The sequence below is a fragment of the Haliotis rufescens genome, unplaced genomic scaffold, assembly GCF_023055435.1.
Source record: "Haliotis rufescens isolate VD_foot unplaced genomic scaffold, xgHalRufe1.0.p SCAF_8, whole genome shotgun sequence".
Lineage (NCBI taxonomy): Eukaryota > Metazoa > Mollusca > Gastropoda > Lepetellida > Haliotidae > Haliotis > Haliotis rufescens.
This window is the reverse complement of record NW_025964372.1, coordinates 5048855-5073935: the sequence shown is the minus strand read 5'-3', so window position 1 is coordinate 5073935 and position 25081 is coordinate 5048855. Positions and strand designations below refer to the sequence as shown.

At 40.8% G+C, this 25081-nt stretch overlaps 1 protein-coding gene across 6 annotated transcripts in view; it reads left to right on the top strand.

The window, feature by feature from the left end:
- Window positions 1–25081, top strand: part of LOC124112328 (dynamin-1-like) — a 64672-nt gene that overhangs the window by 4151 nt on the left and 35440 nt on the right. For 5 of the 6 annotated variants that reach the window (XM_048389992.1, XM_048389989.1, XM_048389988.1 and 2 more), the window contains exons 2-4: window positions 20531–20604; window positions 22781–22930; window positions 23947–24150. In XM_048389992.1, coding sequence (XP_048245949.1) covers window positions 20531–20604; window positions 22781–22930; window positions 23947–24150 — 428 coding nt within the window. Of the gene's footprint in view, window positions 1–20530; window positions 20605–22780; window positions 22931–23146; window positions 23211–23946; window positions 24151–25081 lie in introns of those variants that run through there. The other variant, XM_048389993.1, reaches the window with a different exon arrangement.

Genomic DNA, 25081 nt, shown 5'->3' with positions numbered 1-25081 from the left:
AATTTACGATCTTTCAGCTCTGTTTTTTTCACCAAAATAATATTCTAATAAGAACCCCCTATTTCTATTTTTGAGAGCGCCCAGGGCGCTTATTACGTCGAATATGGTAAATGTTCTTGTTATTATCAAGGGGCAGTCTGTAAGTTTAGTCTGAAGAATGAGTCTAACAATATTCTGTTGGCCAAGTAAGCTCAGGCAATAGTAGTCAATGTAATCACAGAAACATCTTCTGACAAGGATGCTAAGAACCAAGTTTGGGAAAGTCATAAACGGGTCACTTCACATAAAGACATCCTCATTAATTGGCAGCTGTAGTTGTGGACATAACAAAGGGAATATTTACATTGTATCAGGGACAGGTTGATCATTGTTTTATCACCTCTTTAAGGTGAAAACATGAAACTTTTTATGGATAACAACTTCTATATTCTTTGTAACGATGTTTGAAGGCTAACACTTGCCCTTTCATAAAGTGTTGACTTGGTGCTTTCATGGTGAATCAAATTCAAGAGACCGCCTCCGTGGTCTAATGGTAGAGCGTCCGCCCGGAGAGCGGAAGGTCTGCGGTTCGATCCCCGGCCACGTCATACCAAAAGACGTTAAAATATGGTACTTGTTGTTACCCTGTCTGGCGCTCGGCATTAAGGGGCTAAAACAAGGAAAGGGTCGGCTCGGAGTCAGTATACTGTGTCTGAGTGGGGTATGTATTTGTTCCTAAGTCATGACAACATGTACATGGAGTGTCAAGTAATACAACAACAGCCACAGGTCTCTCATATCTCTTGCAAACATCTTGAATTTGTGGGTGAGGTGAGGTGAAATGGGGTTTAACGTCGCGTCCAAGATTATTGCACTTATATAGCGACGTGCATGTATGTGTGTGTGTGTTTGTGTGGCTGTTGTTCTAGTCCGGACTGATGCCGATTTATAGTGCTAGCACACTGAGATACCATGCCGCAGTTTAACATGAATACCCCACTCAGACACAGTATACTGACTCCGAGCCGACCAGTCCTTGTTTTAGCCCCTTCATGCCGAGCGCCAGACAGGGTAACAAGTACCTTCTTTTATCATCTTTTGGTATGACGCGGCCTGGGATCGAACCCCGGAACTTCCGCTCTCCGGGCTTTCGGTTCATTGAGGTATGAATCGAAAAACAGATGTGCAAACTGTATGTATCCGCTTAGCACATGCGTTTTTTTTATTCATACCGCAATGAACCGAAAAAAATGCACAGTCAATGCTTATAATTAAATTTGACAACGAAAACATGGTTTATCTACACAAGTGTATCCAAAAACAGTTGTATATATCAAAGCAGACAAAAATGACGTGATTGATCAACATTCCGGGTGTAGGAATACATACTGTGGCGTGACATGAATCAGGTGACTGTTTAATTTATGCACATAACTTGTCACGCCTACAAAGCCAGTAGCTAATCGAAGGAGAGTATGATAAAAAAAAAAGTTCATAGGACCTGTCGATCAAGGCAAGAGGCGAGAAGAACTGCAACAGTCAGACTGTAACAGACAAACAAATATGTCCGGGAGAAGGCAGTTACCGCCATATTCAAACATTATTCCCTGAGAACGGGAAGACACAGTTGCAAAAATGCTAATTAGAAATGAAACCTGAAGACATGAAAGTTGTGGAACCGAGGCGAGTGGGAAAAAACAGGCAAGCGAGCCTGCATGTTTGCTATTTCATTCCTTCTCGACTTTCGGGCTGAACAGGTTGTTTGGACAATGAATATGCATGAATTTCGCCGAATGTCCTGTGCATGACGATACACGTGAGGAGAAAGGGTATTCCCTCGAATGTAATAATATTCAGATTCCCCAACATTCCATAGTAATAAAAGTAGTCCGCCAGGGTGGGCGTGGCTTATATTTTTACATTTATTGGGAAATGAATGAAATAACAAGTGTCCAATGCAGCTAATCAGAATGCAGGAATTTCAATGAACACGACAAAAATTTAATTATTATATCGATTCATAACTCAGCATCCTCATCATTACACTGGGGAAAATAGTTGCATGCTTATTTGGTTCTGGGTGACATGAGGTCGACATTACTTCCTGGTTTCACCAACATCAAGCTGACACTCTGTGATGTCACTGAAATACAGTTCAAAGCAGCGTTACTCTAAACTCACTAACTCACTTAATGACCTTAAGGATGACCCAATTGTCTGACCTACACTTTGAATTCCATGTAACCATGGTAACCAGAACCATGTTTTTGAATTTAAGGGTTCAGGGGTCCTTGAAGTTGGCTGCTGTATTTGAATCTAGGGAGCCTTAAATATTGTAATGCTAAATTTTGAACTTTAACCTTTGGGTTATGACAGGGATACCTTGATTTTCATGCTTGTTTGAAAAATTGCAGAAAGACAATTCATCATGTTGATCTTTCGGAGATCAAAGGGAATTAATTCTCTTTCAGATTTTGATTATATCTTTTAGATTAGATTTTGTACATGTTATATGAACTCTGTCTTTAATCTACAACTCATTAGTTTCATAGAACATTCCATCATTGTGTTTCTGTCCAGTCAGAGACCTCCTCCATAGTCTCGTGGATAGAGCATCTAGGTCTTCAGCAACCCATGCTTGCCGTAAAAGGCGACTATGCTTGTCGTGAGAGTCGACTAATGGGATCGGGTGGTCAGGCTCGCTGACTTGATGGATGCATGTCATCGATCCCAGTTGCATGGATGGATACTCATGATGTCAATCACTGGATTGTCTGGTCCAGACTCGATTATTTACAGACCGCCGTCATATAGCTGGAATATTGCTGAGTGTGGCGTTAAACAACAAACAAACAAGCAAACAAACAAACAAACCACAGTCGGGTAATACCAAGAGATGTTAAAAGATGGTACTTGTTTTTACGCAGTTTGTGAAGATGTTGTGAAAGAACTCTCTACACATTTCACATCGTGTCTTCTTGTATGATGCCCAGCTAAACTGTTTCAATTTCAACTCAGTCTTCAGAAATTACCCATAATATCAGTAAGCTTCAAGTTTGCTGAATGTTGATGATCATTGATCTGAAATGTGCATGGATTAGTAATCCCTTTGCTTGAGTAATCAGCAAGATCAGTAATCAGTTATTACAATACAAGTAATCAGGACTTGTTTGAAATGCATTGATGTTTATGCTGTAAGGTCTGTGTATGGTGATTAGATGAAACTACACATTAGCAGGATAGTGCTTGCTGTCAGGGATATGGCTCTGTAATCAGGTAATTGTTATGTTAAGTTATTTATTATCATAGCTATTGACAGCAGATAAACAGACAGTTCCCACTGTATTTCACTTGCACAGAATCAAAATTCTGCGGTCAATTTTTGTAAATTCTGCAACCAAATTTTGACAATTCCACAAACTGTTAAAATAATGTTCGTGATTTTTTTAGTTTTTCCTCCTTTTTGACTTTTGGACGGCATAGTAATGATGAACTCATATACAGCTAGAATAGCTTATGGAAGTGAATTAGATCACAAGTGTAAACAAACGAACATGCACTTTTGTTAAGCAATAGTTTGAAAGTCATCTTTGCTTCAAAACCAAATTAATATCCGTTTCCACATTTCCAACCAGCTTAATCTCACATGTTTACATTCTGCAAATATATATGACAAATTCTGTGCCAGATAAGGGGCGGTCTGGTAGCCTTGAGGTTAAAGCGTTAGCCTGTCATGCCGAGGACCCGGGTTCAATCCCTGACATGGGTACAATGTATGAAGCCCATTTCTGGTGTCCCCGCCGTGATATTGCTGAAATATTGCTAAAAGGGGCGTAAAATCAAACTCATTCACTCTGTGGCAGATAAATGCAAATTTCTGCACAAAATGTGGTTTTCTGCAAGATAGGTACATTTTACACTGTATGGGAATTTCTGCAACATAATTTGTGACCACAGATTACAGCGGGAACAGAACAGGATATGCTCATAGAAGGACGGAAATTAACCAAGAATGTCTGCTAGCCCAAATAGTGATGACATATTGCAGTACCCCCCAAATGTTTGAAATTCTACTTGACCATAGGATACCTTTAACATGAACAAAAGTGGTCCGGGCTAGTGCTAGTTACTTCCTTGTCATAACATTTCATGATAATTATCGTGATCTTGATTAAAAAAACCCAATCCCTTTGTTGCATGTTGTAGCTTGCTACTTTGCAACAGAATGAAAAAAACAGCAAATGGACTTAAAATGGTACGAAGTGTTTTTATGGTGTTGGCGGGAGTCCGTTGATTCTTGAACTGAAACAGGGCATGGTGGCCCAGTAGTCTACATGGTCTAAGGTGCTGCAATTTGTTGTGCAGATTTGTATCCCTTTGGCACGACAGAAACCTATGATTGTATGATCCTGGTTATTTTTCTAGGTTTGTCAGCACCATACCCGTGCTCATGGGTTTCACCAGTTTCCACCCTTGCCGAACTAGGCTGGAATTCCTGGGCTCGATCGGAGCGCCACCAGTGGCTATTACGAGTTATGTGGCTTCTATGCCTCTCCTATGGACCAATCAGATTCCACCTCTCGTAACACTTGCATTTGTTTCAAACAAAACGGCGGCGCCCAGTCAAGACGATCTGATCGATAATCAAGATCTATATTGTGATAAAACGTGTCTTACATCGCGAAATGCATCAAATCACGTGTGCACCTTGATTAAAAACATGAAAAGATTTAGAAAATATCTGTTGACAAGGAGTTAGCGGTGCGCATGTTTTGCAAATCCTGCAATCGACTGAAATCTGCTTGACAAATAAGGAATTTCGATTTCGGTGTGCGATTTTGATTGGACTATGCATAGACTCGTTAGTCAAGCCAAAATGTAACTCCATAATACCAGCCTAGTTCGGCAAGGGTTAGACTAACATCTAGTCTCTGAAATGAACACATCTTACATAAAAAAAACAGTTGTTCAGGTATCTTAATAAAAATATAATAAAAAGGAGCCCAGTGACTCTCTTCATTTTCAGATACTGCAGTGATCTAGACTTGCCAAACATTATAGACTTGCATGGGCTGTATTTGATATTAATTTGTATCAGGGTCTGTAAGACAGACTAGGCAAGGGTGGAAACTGGACTTTTAACTCTCTTGCCTCGGGAAGATGCACCACTTCAGGATTTCATCCCACATCAAGCTGACAAGCTGTGATATAACTGAATACTGTCCAAGGAGGCGTTGACCCCAGCTCCCTCACTCACCCTTAGTGAAAGATTTAAGAGTGTTGCCATAGTCATAAAGTCTTATGTCCTCAATCAGGGAAATGACAACTTGCTTCCTTATCTCAAGTATCTTTTCTGAACAATGGGATGAACACGAGATGAACCAAACTCCCTGACTATTGTTGTAAGTTGTAAGTTTCCGGGTATTCAGGCCATTGTTAAGTCACCACTTTTTATGCAAGTCCTGCTGAGCTAATTCCCTTCCTTCAGGGTCCTGATTTCATCTGCAGCTGTAGTTTCATTCAACAGGATGTGTGGCAAGGGTCCGAGTCTCATCTCTGTGTCAGATGAATCCCAAGTGATCTGTTGATAAATGTTGATAAAGAATGTGTGGTTTTGAGTTGATCAGATTGCAGATTTCTAAGATTATCCGACTTCATTTCTTTACCACCTTCGTTTGAAAATTTTATTTTTGACAACGGAAAACACATTAAAATCTTTAAAGATTACAGAAGGTGTATAAAATATCCACAACTTGTATTGCTTACATTCAGAACTGACTGTTTAAGTTCATTTTCAAGATACATCAATCAGACAGGCTTGTTTGAATGCTTCACTGATACTGAGATCACAGAAGCCACAATGTTTAATATCTGATCTGAAAGTCCTAGGAACAGATTGCAAGGATTTTGTTGGAGTAAAACATCTGGTTTTAATGCTATTGTGTCACTTCAACACCACCCCCATTTCACTTCAACACCTCCCTCAGTTCAACCCTTCACCCCATTTCACTTCAACACCAACCTCAGTTCAACCCCTCCCCCCATTTCACTTCAACACCACCCTCAGTTCAACCCCTCCCCCCATTTCACTTCAACACCACCCTCAATTCAACCCCTCCCCCCCATTTCACTTAAACACCACCCTCAGCATGCCCCGTTCAACCCATCCCCCCATTTCACTTCAACGCCACCTTGGTTCAACCCCTCCCCCCATTTCACTTCAACACCACCTCAGTTCAACCCCTCCCCCCCATTTCACTTCAACACCACCACAGTTCAACCCCTCCCCCCATTTCACTTCAACCTGGTCCAACTCTCCCCCCATTTCACTTCAACCTGGTCCAACTCTCCCCCAATTTCACTTCAACACCACCGTTGGTCCAACCCTCCCCCATTTCACTTCAACCTGGTCCAACTCTCCCCCAATTTCACTTCAACACCACCGTTGGTCCAACCCTCCCCCATTTCACTTCAACGTCACTCTTGGTCCAACCCTCCCCCCATTTCACTTCAGCTTGGTCCAACCCTCCCCCATTTCACTTCAACACCACTCTTGGTCCAACTCTCCCCCCATTTCACTTCAGCTTGGTCCAACCCTCCCCCATTTCACTTCAACACCACCTGGTCCAACTCTCCCCCCATTTCACTTCAGCTTGGTCCAACCCTCCCCCATTTCACTTCCCTCTTTGACCTTCAACAACAAGTGAAATGTAAACACTCAGCATTGAAGTCTGCGCCTGCTTCAACCGTGCTATTGATTTCTAGACATATCCTATGTTTCCCCATTTGGACGCAACCCTCGATGCCGATCTAGCCATTCCTCTATCACGTCTATTGATCTCATTATGAAGTCCCAGATCGCTAGAACTGATTTCGAGCCTTGTGTCCAGGATTGCAGGAGGGTATTTGCAGCTGTCCCACACGGAGGGGGCTAATACTTAGAATTAATAGCAGGCTTTTCAAGTCCTTTATGGTGGCCACAGAATAACTGTGATCATCCTTTGAATGGGGTGTTATTGTTTAGGATCAGGACTTCATACCAACTTGGGATTTCTTGGGATCCTACTTTCAGCCTTCGTTCAGCCACATATGGGATATCGGTTCTGTTAACTTTGATCGAAACTGGAAGTCAGTCAAAACACATAATGTGAGTGAGCGAGCGTGTATGGTTTTCGCTGCTTTTAGCAATATTCCTGCAACATCACAGCTGGTTACACCAGAAATGGGCTTCACACATTGTACCTATGTGGGGATACGAACTTGGTCCTTCGGCGTGATGGGCGAACAACTAGGCTGCCCCACCTCCCCAATGTTATATAAATTAAAAATGTCGCTGTTCCTGTTAATCGATCATGTTGGTATAGTTAATTAATGCGTTTGTTTTGTTTTGTTTTGTTTTGTTTTGTTTTGTTTTGTTTTGTTTTGTTTTGTTGTTTAACGCCGCACTCAGCATACTCAGCAATATTCCAGCTGTATGATGGCGATCTGTAAATAATCAAGTCTGGACCAGACAACTCAGTGATTGAGATCATGAGCATTGATCAATTGGGATACAATGACATGCTTCAACCAAGTCAGCGAGCCTGACCACCCGATCCTGTAAGTCTCCTCTTACAACAAGCATGGGTTGCTGAAGACCAATTCTAACCCAGATCGTCACGGTTCTAATGCCTTTGTATAGGTGACTTATATTTTACTGATATTTTGAATAAAAAAAAGGACGAGGATTGATATTTGAAAGCTATGTAAAAATATTTCCGAAATCAAGGAAATAATAACTTTGAAATAAATCCCAATTTTGCGCAAAAAACATTTTTTCCCAATCTCGGTATCAGCATGCCAGCATGACCAAGGGCAGTTTCTAATACCAGGTACAGTGTTCCCTCGTTATTGCGCCCTTCAATATAGCGCTATACATGCTATAGAGCTAACTCGGTTATAGCACGCGTTAAAGCATGGCTCCCAAAATTTACTAACATTTTCAGTAAACTCAAGTTTTCCAATGTCGCGATGTTTTCCCCCATCTTCGAAAACATTATCATCCGATCACCGCGATCACGTAACACCGGAAATACCAGTCAACAAATCCGATCTGAAGTACGCAATTTGATCCTATTATTATAGTATCTGGTAATAAAAAAAATGTTCATTGTTTATCTGGACTAATGTTTGCAATATATTTTTTAATTATTTTCAAAATTTCATTCAATAATTATAATAATGTTTACAATAATTTCGGCGAAATCGTATGTGAAGTGATCAGTAAATCGCACAACTCACCGTTATTTACAGCAACCATGGTCAGATTACCGCTATTGTCGCCTTGAAACAAACTTTAGTTGCAAGAGAATGGATACACACATCAGAAATGCCGTACCATGACTCGCTAAAAGTCATATTTGAGTCAGTTTGACTACTAAATGTCAACATAACGTTTTCGCATTCGAAATACATGTAGTGCGGGAAGTCCCTACAGTGACTGGTCAAAATCGTTCCATACCTCAAAAAATATCCTGCAAACAATCTGTACCAAAGTGCTAAGCTTGTGGTTCTTATAATTTCAGATACAATTTCTTCCGATCATTGCATCAGATTTCTTTAAAGTTGTATCACTGGGTACGTTTTAACTGAATCACTGGTAGATTGGGAGGAAACGTGTGCACAGCTGATTGCTATTTCCGGCTTAGTTTACGAGAAAATACACACGTTAATCTTAATCTCTGCATATAAAACAATGCCTTTGAGAGCAGGAAATACATTTTAAAAGGTAAATCATTATGTCTTGTGATGTTTTATATCAAATTTCATACTGTTATTGACCAAGTTTGTTATTGATCTACCTGCTTATTCACCTGAAGGGATACAATGTATTGTTCTTTTTTGAAAGCGCATATTAATATTGGATCAATTCTTTTTTTACACTATGAATCATAAATAACTTCTGAAACGTGCAATGTAGATCGTGTTAGGTAGGCAGAGCATGTATACTGTTTTCTTGGTCATCTACCACCTACGACTCGACCTTCATTAAACCGTTGATCATCTATAACGCTCATCAATAATTTGGCCCCCGAAGGTAGCGTTGTAGCGAGGGATCACTGTAGTTCCCAGACTGTAGATCTGTTTTATGGATTATTTTGCTTATCATTGATGACCAGTCATATTCTCAAATAGACCTCCTTGTTTGGGAGTTTTAGCAGTCAAGGGGGCCATGGCTGACATCAAGGCAAGTCCAGAATGAACACTGTAACAACAGCAGTACTACAGCAGTACTATAGAAGTACAACAGCAGTACAACAGCAGTACTACAGCAGTACTACAGCAGTACAACAGCAGTACTGCAGCAGTACTATAGGAGTACAACAGCAGTACTATGGGAGTACTACAGCAGTACTATAGGAGTACAACAGCAGTACTATTGGAGTACTACAGCAGTACAACAACAGTACTATAGAAGTACAACAGCAGTACAACAGCAGTACTACAGCAGTACTATAGGAGTACAACCGCAGTACTATAGGAGTACTACAGCAGTACAACAGCAGTACTGCAGCAGTACTATAGGAGTACAACAGCAGTACTATGGGAGTACTACAGCAGTACTATAGGAGTACAACAGCAGTACTATTGGAGTACTACAGCAGTACAACAACAGTACTATAGAAGTACAACAGCAGTACAACAGCAGTACTACAGCAGTACTATAGGAGTACAACCGCAGTACTATAGGAGTACTACAGCAGTACAACAGCAGTACTGCAGCAGTACTATAGGAGTACAACAGCAGTACTATGGGAGTACTACAGCAGTACTATAGGAGTACAACAGCAGTACTATTGGAGTACTACAGCAGTACAACAACAGTACCATAGAAGTACAACAGCAGTACTACAGCAGCACTACAGCAGCACTACAGCTGTACTACAGCAGTACTACAGCAGTACTACAGCAGTACTACAGCAGTATAACAGCAGTGTTTAGTGAGGAGGTGTGTGCCAGTAGCAGTAGTGACCTGGTTTGAACAGGACTAATTACTGCATACTGGGAGTGGGAGTCTGGTCGCTAATCTCATTAATCAACCACAGTCACATGTCGTGTGACCTTCAAGAATATTCCACTTGGTGCTTGGATAGTGTTTTTTCAGCTGTCAGTTGAGAGAAATTAGACATCCTCATTTTTATTCTAAATGATGTTATGAACATGAGAAAGTATATTTCCCCTCAGCTTGACCATGATGACCAAAAGCTCATTTTTTTTACGTTCAAGTCACCAGGATCTTGTTCTTCCTTTTGCCCCATATTTACTTTTAGTATTGTGTTTGCCTGGGAACTAGTTCCATCATAGCAGCCATCGACAAGGAAAGATAACTCTTTTGTTATAAATATGAACAATCTCAGGAATTTAGACTTGTTCAGAGGCTGGTCTCGCCCTAATTCTGCAGCAAATGTCAATAAAACTTCCCATATCGGAATTAAAAAATTCCAAATTGATTATTCCTGTTGTATCTATGTCTAATAAGTAATTTTATGGCATTGTAGAGATAACCTGTATTTCAGTCTGTATGTGCGTCCATACAGAAATCAAGAGAAAAAAGGCAATCATGGGAAAAGTTTCAAAACACGAGCAAATTTCGATTTTGGAATGACAGCAAAACAAAAACTAAATGAATATACATCATGTACATACAACTCTTTCTCCAAAATAATCAACACATTTCAGATCAGAAATGATCTTATTTTAGATGAGAATCGCCTAGCCGGTGACGGCACCGGTGGAAGAGTTTTCATGAACGTACACTCGTGCAAGGCCACCGCGCGTGAATTACAAATTTTGAACTATTTCTAGTGGCCAAACAGCAAGTTGGATTTAGATTTTTTAGAATATGCTACATTACGTTAGCTTCCAAATTTGTCCATAAAAATTGAAAACTGTGACTTAATCATTCAAATGTAACTCTTAAACATTGTGAGTGTCAACAATCTTTTCAACTTCCGGTTACTCGGTTACTCATAAACATTTTCTGGCTGCTGCTCTGTGTGAAATAAATGACTTAATTGTTGCCAATTGAACAAGAGAGTGAACCTTGAGCAATAGTCATTGTATAATGAACTGTCAGTTCTAATTATTTGAAAAGTCCATATAACATGATTAATAACATTTCATTTCATAAGGTCAGAGACCCGGACTCTGATATGGTACACAGTTCAGACGGAAATAAGACGACGGAATTGACGAAAGCACTGGAATGTAAATTATATATTTTTGGCCAACAAACTGAAATACCATTTACAACAATCACTATTTCATGTCATCACTCTAAATATATTGAATTACAATCTAAACACACATTGTCGAAATTTGATAACTGCAGATTGTTGTCTCCTGCATGCCAACGACATGAACACCCGATGGTGGTAAACATGCCTCCTAAACGATCTATAATTGTCCTGCGAATAATTTCCCAAGTCGACAATGAACAGAAATACATAAATATTAGTGTAATTTCTCCTAAAGTAGACAATGAACATGATGAACAGAAATATAAGTCGAATGTAATTTTTTGTTTATACTTATGCTAATATATTTAAATACATGTATTCGCAGTGAAATAATTAATGTTCGAAAATAGGATATCCGAGGATATATCTATATAATCTGGTAATATTGCTTGAAACATTATTTGAGTCACAAGTACTCAAAATCAAATACAGTTTCCCCACTGTGTGAAGACGAAAATTCTCATTGCTTTTGGGGTACTGGGGACTTATTCTGAACAGAACATGTAGCACAGCATGGGGTACTGGGGACCTGTTCTGACCAGAACATGTAGCACAACATGGGGTACTGGGGACATATTCTGACCTGGACATATAGCACAACATGCGGTACTGGGGACCTATTCTGACCTGGACATGTTGCACAGCATAGGGTACTGGGTACCTATTCTGACCAGAACATGTAGCACAACATGGGGTACTGGGGACCTGTTCTAACCAGAACATGGGGTACTGGGGACCTATTCTGACCTGGACATGTTGCACAACATGGGGTACTGGGTACCTATTCTGACCAGAACATGTAGCACAACATGGGGTACTGGGGACCTGTTCTGACCTGAACATGTAGCACAGCATGGGGTACTGGGGACCTGTTCTGACCAGAACATGTAGCACAGCATGGGGTACTGGGGACCTGTTCTGACCAGAACATGTAGCACAACATGGGGTACTGGGGACCTGTTCTAACCAGAACATGTAGCACAGCATGGGGTACTGGGGACCTGTTCTGACCAGAACATGTAGCACAGCATGGGGTACTGGGGACCTGTTCTAACCAGAACATGTAGCACAGCATGGGGTACTGGGGACCTGTTCTGACCAGAACATGTAGCACAGCATGGGGTACTGGGTACCTATTCTGACCAGAACATGTAGCACAGCATGGGGTACTGGGTACCTATTCTGACCAGAACACGTAGCACAGCATGGGGTACTGGGTACCTATTCTGACCAGAACATGTAGCACAGCATGGGGTACTGGGGACCTGTTCTGACCAGAACATGTAGCACAGCATGGGGTCCTGGGGACCTGTTCTAACCAGAACATGGGGTACTGGGGACCTATTCTGACCTGGACATATAGCACAGCATGGGGTACTGGGGACCTGTTCTGACCTGGACATATAGCACAGCATGGGGTACTGGGGACCTGTTCTAACCAGAACATGTAGCACAACATGGGGTACTGGGGACCTGTTCTGACCTGGACATATAGCACAGCATGGGGTACTGGGGACCTATTCTGACCCAGACATGTTGCACAGCATGGGGTACTGGGGACCTATTCTGACCTGGACATGTTGCACAGCATGGGGTACTGGGTACCTATTCTCACCTGGACATGTAGCACAGCATGGGGTACTGGGGACCTATTTTGACCTGAACATGTAGCACAGCATGGGGTACTGGGGACCTATTCTGACCTGGACATGTAGCACAGCATGGGGTACTGGGGACACATCTGATCTGAAACCCCTACAGGGCTAACATTTGTAGTGTTTTATCAATGTGATTATGTTGGCAGTGGATACTGATCTGTTAACAGATTAACACGGTGACCTTGAGTTGGTTAATTACTGTCAGAACAAGGAGCATGTCACTAGGAATGTGTTGGCTGACTGACGGCCACTGGACAAGGAAGTTCATCATTGTGATTGTTCAGCATGTGTCGTGTCATTTGCTGAAAAGTGATAAAGTTTCATATCTCTCAAGTTTAAGGCTGTGACGGATAGTCATGTACCAGATAACGGTTTGGGTATAGGTGGACACGATTCTGTTTTCAAGTCTCTATATATAAGTGTGACAATCTTTTATCGTGACATTAAACACCATTTCACTTCACCATGTTCATCTCTAGAGAAGGTTTTTGAGACTGGAGTGAGTGAGTGAGTGAGTGAGTGAGTATATATTTGAACAGTTATCTAATCCCCCCGTGTCAGCTTGATGTTGGGAAGAAAGCCTGAAATGATGCAGGTCTCAGACGTTTACCACTTTGGTGAAACCCACAAACAGAGGTATGGTGTGACCACACCTAAAAACATAATTGGGCAAAGTGTGATCGAATCCACAATCAAAGGTTTCTGGCATGCCCAAGGGAGGCAACTCTGCAACGCGAATTCCCACGCTCTAGACAACTGGGCCACCAATGCCTCCAACTTATTAAGATCTGTCTCTTGAGAACCATCGTCTCAGCCAGAAACTGTTGCAGCCATCATCTTCCAATTACTAGCTTCTGTAAATGATGGCCAGTCATCACTGGATCACACCTACATCACTGTCCCTTGATTGTACAAGACTTGACAGAACCGGGCACCTTTCTCTTACCATCATATTCACAGGCATTGATCAGGGTCTGTGTTGTCTGTGTGGAGTATATTTGGCGAGAGATTGCTTCTTTTGGTCGGTGATGCAGCCATGATTACAGCTGCTGCCATAATGGGAGGATGCTTTGTATGGAATTGCGTTTGCGTTTTGTGAGAGGGAAATTATTTTGATATGAAGGGTATAATGTAAGGGAAGTATTTCGAACTGGATCGGATGCTGCAGGGATTTATCTATGTGGACCGGCTTTGAATAATTGGATGTGAAACCTCTTTAAATGTATCATGGTTTCAAAACTGATATTTACTTTCCTTGAGATGAAACATGCTTAAGTATTCATGGGCTGCCGCCATGGAGAATATTACAATAAGTTTCGTTTCTGAAGTAGAAGAACAGGGTTATTTCAAAACGAAATCATACACACAATGCACATTGAGGTTTGTGAAGTAGAAAAACAGGTTATTTAAAAACACGATATGCCCCACGCACACTGTGCCTGTTTAGGATTTTTAAATAAGTATGTCCTTTATCAGGAATGTGACATGTATTTGCAATTTTTGGATGGGCTAGTATTTGTTTTATATCATGACTAATGTTATAAAAATTGCCCCATAATACACCTGAAACTGTCTTGTGGGAGTTGTGAGGTACCAGACTCTGCTGGGTCACGCAACACATTATATAAGTAAGTTTGTGTCCAGGCACATGCTTGCTCTGTTATTTATAATGATTACCGTATTCGACGCAATAAGCGCCCCGCTCTAATAAGCGCCCACGGCGATATTTGCTAATATATTGGCTAGTGAACAATCCCAATTAGATTGATCAATGTACACAAGACTTATTTATTCGCGTATAATACGCACTCGTGTGTTATATGCATTCTTAATTATGGTTAATTAAATTCTGGAAAAATGTATCTGTCGTATATAAACATTTCAGTGTGTCAGCATAAACCACGAAATTTATCTTTCAACTCTCTTTTTTCCACCAAAATAATATTCTAATAAGAGCCCCCTATTTCTAATTTTGAGAGCGCCCTGGGCGCTTATTATGTCGAATACGGTATTTACAAAATATAATTAGAATTAAATGAACACTGGTAGTGTTAATTACATCATGATTGATATGCTGCGTGTGCTCTGATTACTGGAATTGTTAACATGGTTAAAGCAGAGCCCCGCCTCACATGGCAGACTCTTTAGACATGAAAACACATTGCTGGCAACTGACCATTTGAGTGACCCCTGCAGCTGTTGCGACAGGCAGTGAGGCTTTAAATATATCCCCGTTTGATAAAGTGGTACGCACATTCAAACTCATGGGAGCAATCGCTGAATGCCCAGACCTAGTAGATAAAGTACTTTGTAGACTACGTCACAATTAGTACTGTGAAATACCTAACCTCAGTGAGATCCATCATTGAAACACTGTCACACTATCACCATTGGTTACGAGTGCCCATGCTCCTATCAAGGGGCCCAAAGCTAGTGAAAATTTGTGAACATTTTTAGAATGGCTTGTTTCCTGAAATATTGAATCCCGGTGAAGATCCGGGTTAGAAGTGGTCTTCAGCAGCCTATGACTAATGGGATCGGGTGGTCAGGCTTTGACATGGCTGATGCTTGTCATCAATATATCCCAGTTGTGTGGATCGATGCTCATGATGTCACTCACTACATTGTTTGATCCAGACTCGATTATTTACAGACCGTCATCATATAGCTGGAATATTACTGAACATGCTGAATGCACATTAAACAACAGGCAAACAAACAAAAACAAACCCACTGTAGGCCTCAAAAGTTGGATACAAAATATCTAATTGTGAATTGTTTTACTTGAGCACTGGCAAAAACTGTTCAGATACATGTATAAACCAATCTGAACATGCTTGGTTTGGTTGGTTGGTTGGTTTGTTGTTTAACGCAGCACTCAGCAATATTCCAGCTATATGACGGCGGTCTGTAAATAATCGAGTCTGGACCAGTCAATCCACTGATTGATATCATGAACATCGATCCATGCAATTGGGATCGATGACATGCATCAACCAAGTTACCGAGCCTGACCACCCAATCCCGTTAGTTGCCTTTTACGACAAGCATAGTCGCCTTTTACGGCAAGCATAGGTTGCTGAAGATCTATTCTACCCCGGACATGCTCACACTGAAGTTGATTAAAGCTTTATTTTGACTCAAACATATCAAAGTCAGAATGAATGTGTGCATAGTCAGAAGGAGATGCAAACTTTACCAACTTGTAGTGTTACAATGAATTTTTCTTGTTATTGTCATTCACAGTATATCACCTGACTAACCACAGGTCTGGGACCTCCTCAACCTGGTTAGAATCCTGTTAGACGAGTGGACCAAATACTTGCCCATAACAAAGTAGGATACCGTTTCCCAGTAAACAAATTGGCATTCTCATTTGATAAAGTGAACGACTTGTCAGGTGGCAAATAAACTTGGTTAGATTTTCAATATAAGTGTCAGACATGCTGGAAGAATGGAATTCTGTGATGCAGAAAAAGGTGGATGAATTTGGCGAGGGTTATTGATTAGCTGATTGATTAACGTAAACACGCCCTGCGTCGCAGAACCCACTTAGAAAATTAACGTTGATGCTACAAACTCCTTGAAAGAAGCTACTGGCATAAATAAATTATTGGTGGTGAATTTGCAGGGGGCTACCATTGATACTGTTAGTTAAAGGAATCGCGGGGCTAATTGTCTCATTGTGGAGATTGAGGATGTTATCGCTGTACATATTGATTCTTTTGCAATTATTTTTGTATTTTTTGTCATTATGTTATTTGGTTCTTTAACCCTTTTGACTGGAATTTATTAGCAATAGAGAAGTTGTCTGTGTTAAATAACAGAGGGCTTTTGAATGTGAAGAGGAACCACATACTTGATAGACAGCACCCGACACTGAAACCTGGGCAGAAAAGGTCATTTGTGCGCCATGTTGAACTCAATGTCTGTAGTAAGACTGAACTACTGTTAATTTTGATGGGGGGAGTTTCTGTGTTCTGACTTGGATGATTGTGTGTGAGATGAAGCTCGTGCTATCGACCACTGTGTCGTCAGTGTCAGGTCATTAAATTGTGTGACCTGGATGATTGTGTGTGAGATGAAGCTCATGCTATCGACCACTGGGTTGTCAGTGTCAGGTCGTTACAATGTGTGACCTGGATGATAGTGTGTGAGATGAAGCTCATGCTATCGACCACTGGGTTGTCAGTGTCAGGTCATACAATGTGTGACCTGGATGATTGTGTGTGAGATGAAGCTCATGATATCGACCACTGGGTCGTCAGTGTCAGGTTGTTACAATGTGTGACCTGGATAAATGTGTGTGAGATCAAGCTCATGATATCGACCACTGGGTCGTCAGTGTCAGGTAGTTACAATGTGTGATTGCAATTGTGTTCCATGATCCTGACACAATGTTGAGTGTTGTTCGTGTTGCATCAAGAATCTGTATGGTCTCAATCATTATAACCCGACCATGAAATCGGTCATTGATTCCTTTCAAGTTGCATGAGGTTATTTTTACATGTTCAATGAATCTGTAAGCGGACATGGTGACAATGAAATAAGGAAAAAACATAACAGTCTGTGCCAATGCATTTTGAATTTACAAGCCCAAACTTGACTCAGACTTGTCCTAGGGTCATTTTCAATAGATTTATTATAATATTATGTTATTAGCTGAGCTTACTAGACCAAACAAAATTTGACTAGACTTGGGCTTCAGACTTGTGGGTTATGTTTGTTTGTTTGTTTGTTTGTTCGTTTTACGCCACACTCAGCAATATTCCAGCTATATGACGGCGGTCTGTAAATAACCGAGTCTGGACCAGACAATCCAGTGATTGAGAACATGAGCATCTATCCACGCAGTTGGGATCGTGTGCATTATCATGATTTTGTCGCAGACTGCAGTAAACAGAAGACGTTCCGACAGAATGCTGTTTATAGTTACTAAGTCAATTGACCAGTTAGAATTGGCTTCAGCAACCCATCGTGTGGTCAGGCTCGCTGACTTGGTTGATGCATTGTCTTGTCCAGACTTGATGAATATTTGCAGACTGATGTCATATCGCTGGAATATTGCTGAGTGTGGTATTAAACAACAAACAAACAAACAAAGACAAAACTCTGGCAATTTAAAAAAAAATAAAGTGGGGTAGCCTTGTGGTTAAAGCGTTCACTTGTCACACCGAAGACCTGGTTTCGATTCCCACCTGGGTACAATGTGTGAAGTCTATTTCTGGTTTTCCTTGCCATGATATTGCTGGATTATTGCTAAAAGCAGTGTAAAACCAAACTCACTCACTCAAAATACAATGAAATTTGGTATGTGTGTCATAAGTTAGTTATGGGACTCAACATGTGTGTTCTGTGTTGCCCGTTATTCTAACAGTTTATTGGACAATGCCCTAAAAAGTCCTCAAAGTACATATTTTGCTCTGTAAATTACTTCTCATCTAAAATTGCCACACCATTGCACACTGAGGGAGCTGAACGACATGCATGAAGTTTTCTCCTTATCATGCTTTTGATGACATCATATTTTGGTCAAATCATCAAATTTTAACTTCAGTGTTTAGTCATGAGTATTTATGTGGAAGATGTGCAAATGTCGAAACAGACACCAACATTTGTTGAGCGTCTGTCTTTGTTGAGATTTTAAACTGTTGACTACATGTCCAGGTGAGCTGCCATGCCATGGCACTATTTTCATTTTTCATTTTTTTATTTCAATATCACTTGCTTTATCAATACAATAATCATGAAATTTTAACCTCTTCCAACACTGGTGCTCATGTTATCAACCACTGGTGAGTCTGGCCAAGACTTGCCTATTTGCAGGCAAAACGATGCAGCTGGAATGTTGGTGGTAATTTGATCAATGAAACCACGTTGACTCATTCCAATAAACTGCATCTGTGTATGCAATGCCAGGTGCAGTTGGCATTGTGCAGTGCTTTATTGTCATACTGGATACTTGCAGCATTTGATAAGCATTAGAACGATCCGTGTTTGTCATGTTTATTCATGTTCGCACCACTCTGTTCATCTTCCCTAAGCAAGAGTGTTGACTGACTTTAAAGGTCCAGTTTCCACCCTTGCCGAACTAGGCTGGAATTTCTGGGCTCGATCGTAGCGCCACCAGTGGTTGTTACGAGTAATGTCCCTTCCAAGCCTCTCCCATGGACCAATCAGATTCCACCTCTTGTATCACTTGCGTTTGCTTCAAACAAAATGGTGGTGCCCAGTCAAGACGATCTGATCGATAATCAAGATCTGTATTGTGAGAAAAGGGGTCTTACATTGCGAAGTGCATCAAATCACGTGAGCATCTTGATCAAAAACTTGTAAAGATTTGAAAAATATCTGTTGACAACGAGTTGGCGGTGCTGTGCAAATCCTGCAATCGATCGAAATCTGCATAACAGTTTGCGAACTGAATTTCGATTTTGGTGCGAGATTTTGATTGGACTATGCATAGACCTGTTAGTCCAGCCAAAATGTAACTCCATAATACCAGCCTTGTTCGGCAAGGGTGGAAACTGGACTTTTATAGTCAGTTAACTCTCCTGCCTCGAGAAGATGCACTGTGTTGAGCGGCTGTTCACACTGTCATGGGGACTGGAACAAGGAGTTGGCGACAACAGGGATTTTCTATGACAACACACTGCAGCTAGTCTCTAAATGAAAAAAGTGCTAGGGAGATTTGCCAGCGTTTCTTATGTTCTGGGTATCATGAATGCTAGTGCTAGTAGAAGTTTAGTAGAGTGACCTTAAACAGGGATGAGAGTTTTCCTCGGGTAGTAAATATTTCTTGCTAATGGACTGGCCCATTTCTCTGACCCCAGTGACAATCTTAAGCAACCCATGCTTGTCATAAGAGGCTATTAACGGGATCGGGTGGTGAGGCTTACTGACTTGGTTGATGCAAGTCATTATATCCCAAATGCATGGATCGATGCTCATGACGTCAATCACTGGATTGTCTGGTCCTACTTGATTTTTTGCAGACCGCTGTCATATATAGCTGGAATATGGCTGAGAGCGGCGTTAAACAACTTACAAACAAAAACTTTGAAATGAGGAGTAATTCAATGTTTTGGGGAACAAAAACCCATTTTTACGACATTCAGCATGTCCAGTTATTTTCTGGGTTTTTATAAAACCATTGACCTTGCCAGCACTTTTTGGAATACAATTTAATTTCTTGAAGACGCATGATAATGCCATTGCCATTGCCGGAGAACCAATTTTCCCGGGGAAAAAATAAATAATACTATTAATAGTTCAACATGTTCCGTATCAAACTCATCATGCTCAATAAATCTAACTGTTCTTTTGAACAGACAGCATGTTGTTAATTAATTATTTTTATTTGAATTATTTTATTATTTTTGATCGAATGAACAAATAATGATCATTACCAAATGTTTCTTTTTTTAGTTTTTGATTTCGATATCTGCACTATCATTGTTAAAAAAACTACTACTAATATCAATACTCTGGTTACCATGGTTACTGGACATGCTGGAAAAGTGTCTTCAGGCAAGACCAGAATATCTTTTTTCGGTTCCAGCTTGAAGTGTTGCACATGAACTTGATGAATAATATAACATGGTCTATTTTCAGAGATTTCTTGCCAAGAGGTTCAGGCATTGTAACAAGAAGGCCATTGGTGCTCCAGCTCATCAACAACAGAGTGGGTAGGTGCTGTTTCTCTGTTGTTTGCCATGTTGTTGCAATTACTGTCGAGAAGGGGAACCTGCCCTCAGGCATTGCTTCCAGCAGTTTCAGATGTCATCTTGGAACTTGTTATTCGTTCTACATGTTCTGTGGTGTTAGGATATGTTGCTGAGCTCCAGATATCTTTTTGAGCAATGGAGTTTTTACTCTAGGGTTTCTGTTTTAATTGGGTTATTACATTTTTCGTTGGGTTACTAATATATTTTCACTCATCTATTCATCATTCTATTGGGTTTTAACTTTTTCTCAAAATGAGTAAACATTGTGAGATTTAAAAAAAATAATGAAATATGTTTTAGATGTACCATGTGTACATAACTGTCCAAAGTAAAGGCTTGACTCGGAAAGTAAATTAGCTCGTAATTGTGTTTCGGAAATTAGCTCTGTTGTACATATGCTGAAAAACTTTATTGGGTATTTACGCCTGCTGTTTTCAAACAATTGCGTTTTCCGTTTAATGCATGCGTTTCTGTATGCAAGTTAATTGAAAGTAATTGGGTTTTGCATAGTTTTAGGGGGTATTTTACGCAAATACGCAGCTTATCTGTAACTCTGTATGTTGTTAGAAATAGTATTCACCAGGAAACAGAGAATCCTGCTGATGTGTCATTCATTTGTGAAGAATTCCACATTGACCTTGTTGAAAGTCATTATTCATGTTAATGATATATTCATGGCATTAGCATGATTAGAGGGCGTTGACTTGAAAGAACTAATTCAAAGGATTTACTCGAATAATAAATGTCAGTGTTTATCACAGTAACCATGGTAATCTGAACAATCTGCTGTCAGTCCTTTCTTTAAATGGACAGTATCCTAGTTCTCGCTACCGCTAAACAAAGATCTGAGGACATCCCATTATGGGTCACGTCAGACTGACCTTGCTCGAACTTTGACCAACCAATGGAATGACCAATCAGAAGGCAGCTTTCTCGTGCTTTACGGCACTAATTTCAAATTGGTGACTACGCTTCAACATATTTTGACAAATTCTTGATTACAAATTTGAAACCTAAACAAAATAACGTTCTGGAATGGCCAACAGATGGTCTAGATTGTATGGATTCAGTCGTTAAACCCGTAACTATCGTTCGGAATATGCTGTGTTAAAGTTTTCGAGGTTGTATGATTAGAAAACACATTCTGACTCACTTTCATGATCTGGTAAGCGACGCTGTGATTGGTCGGATGAAAGGTCGTTCTGACATGACCCCTTATGGGATGTCTTCAGATCTTTGTTTAGCGGTAGCGAGGACAAAGGTCTGATTTTAAAGAGATTGCCTTTCACGTATGAAACAATTAATCACACCGCCATCTTGGGGCCCAGTGTTGATGTTGTTGACCGATGTGTAAGACTGTGCATGCCAGCAAGGGACGTAACTGAGAATTAACCCCTATCTCTGCCAAATTACTTTTTGGAATTCCGGAAATGTTTTGAAGTTATTTGGCAAGTGTGTGAAGTTAAACACATGATAACATTTGCTATTTGAAATCAACTGATATGCCAAGCATTACAAAATTATATTTCGGTAATACATTGCATCCTTACTGTTAATAACATTGTATTGTGATGAAACGTTGCAGGGACGTACCGTATTCAAGGTAATAAGCACCCAGGGCGCTCTCAAAATTAGAAATAGGGGGCTCTTGTTAGAATAGTATTTTAGTGACACCCTGAAATGTTTATATATGACAGATATATTTTTCCAGAATTAAGGGTGCATATAACATATGAGTGCGTATTATACACGAATAAATAAGTCTTATGTACATGGATCAATCGGAAGGGTGCTAATTGGGATCGTTCACTAGCTAATATATTAACAAATATCGCCGTGGGCGCTTATTGGAGCGGGGCGCTTATTACGTTGAATACGGTATACATGGTATAATTGTCATTTTCACAGCTAAGCAAGAGAGAGAGTCCTTGTCATGACCCAAGTTTTTAACAATAAGATTTAGGGGGGGGGTCCCTAGATTCAAACACAGCTGCTGCAAATCCCAAGGACCCAGAGATTCCCATCTTTGAACTCTTTACGGTACACAGTTGATTACATAGGGACTGTATAGAAAGAACACAAGGCATCATCTGTGATTATTTAATCCTTATTTTTGTATGTACTTTTTTGTGCCCAGAATATGCCGAATTTCTACATCAGAAGGGACGGAAGTACTCAGACTTCAGCGAAGTACGGAAGGAGATTGAGGAGGAGACAGATAAAGCTACTGGCAAAAACAAGGGTATCTCCAACATTCCAATCAACCTGCGGGTATACTCTCCAAACGGTAAGTACCCGGTGTCTCCAACATTCCAATCAACCTGCGGGTATACTCTCCAAACGGTAAGTACCCGGTATCTCCAACATTCCAATCAACCTGCGGGTATACTCTCCAAACGGTAGGTACCCGGTGTCTCCAACATTCCAATCAACATGCGGGTATACTCTCCAAACGGTAAGTACCCGGTGTCTCCAACATTCCAATCAACCTGCGGGTATACTCTCCAAACGGTAAGTACCCGGTATCTCCAACATTCCAATCAACCTGCGGGTATACTCTCCAAACGGTAAGTACCCGGTGTCTCCAACATTACAATCAACCTGCGGGTATACTCTCCAAACGGTAAGTACCTGATGTCTCCAACATTTCAATCAACCTGCGGGTATACTCTCCAAACAGTAGGTACCCGGTATCTCCAACATTACAATCAACCTGTGGGTATACTCTCCAAACGGTAAGTACTCGTTGTCTCCAACATTCCAATCAACCTGCGTATAAGGCACAACAAACTATGCTGATAGGGGGAGAAATGGATCGGGTGGTCAGGCTGATCTTTTAATGCTAGCTCACTAATATTCTATGCTGCAGTTCAACTTGTTGGATACCCCAGTCAGTATAATGCACACACCACTCTAGCGGAGTCAGTATTTTGGAAAAAGATTTTTTTCGAATATTATGCGCAGAAAAGATTACATCGTACCCCTTCAGCGAATTCCGGTAAAGGAACGGGTGAAAAAACTGAAAAAACATCAAAACATGTGCGCTGATGAGTGAAGTAACACTCATTGTTTCCTCTGGTCTCAAGGGGAATTTGGTTCGTGTACTCTCTATGTTAGTTCTTGTTCCCCGTGCATCAAAACATTGAATGCCCACAATCCCAAAGTGTTGACACAGTTAAAATTGGATTTCTTAAAATGGTTTATGTCGTCAAGAGGTTTGGTGTTGGAAACTGGGAAACCCCTTGTTGTTGTTGTTGTTGTTGTTGTTGTTGTTGTTGTTGACAGCCCCTCTCCATGTTTCAGTGCTCAACCTGACCCTGATTGATCTGCCGGGTATGACGAAGGTCCCAGTTGGTGACCAGCCAGTGGACATTGAGATGCAGATTCGGAGCATGCTGTTTGAGTTCATCTCCAAGGACAGCTGTCTTATCCTTGCTGTGTCCCCAGCCAACACAGATCTCGCAAACTCAGATGCTCTGAAAATTGCTAAGGAAGTTGATCCTCAAGGTCAGACATTATAGGAGTCAGCTGTGTGTTAACCTGGCTATATCTGTACATCACATCCCCAGTGTTCAAGTGGTTAAAAGTGGATGATTGCGTAGGTCCACAATCTCATTTAAATCAGATTTCAGTTCTCACTGCTGTTAAACAAAGATATGAGAACATCCCATTACGGGTCACGTCAGAACAACCATTCATCTGACCAATCAGAGCGTCGCTTACCAGACTGGGAAGGTGGCAGTCGGAATTTTGTTTTCTAATCATGCAATCTCAAAAAGGTTAACACAGGGTATTCCGAACAACAGTTACAAGCTGTGCATCTATTTCTCGCTTCATTTAAAATGGATGATACTTCAATGGTCGGTCAAAGTTCGCAAAAGGTCGTTCTGACATGACCCGTAATGGGATGACTTCAGATCTTTGTCTACCACTAGCGAGAACTAAGATATAAGTCTAATGAGATCGGTCGCATCTTCCTGAGGCAAGAGAGTTAACTGACTTTAAAAGTCCAGTTTCCACCCTTGCCGAACTAGGCTGGAATTACTGGGCTCGATCATAGCACCACCAGTGGCTATTACCAGTCATGTCCCTTCTAAGCCTCTCCTATGGACCAATCAGATTCCACCTCTCGTATGGCTTGCATTTGCTTCACACAAAATGGTCAGTCAGGTGGATCTGATCGATAATCAAGATCTATATTGTGAGAAAACGGGTCTTACATCAACAAATCAAATCATGTGAGCACCTTGATAAAAAAACATGAAAAGATTTGTAAAATATCTGTTGACAACGACCTTGCTGTGCACATGCTTTGCAATCGATCGAAATCTGCACGACAATTTACGAACCAGATTTTGATTTTGTTGCACGATTTTGATTGGACTATGCATAGACTCGTTAGTCAAGCCAAAATGTAACTCCATAATACCAGCCTAGT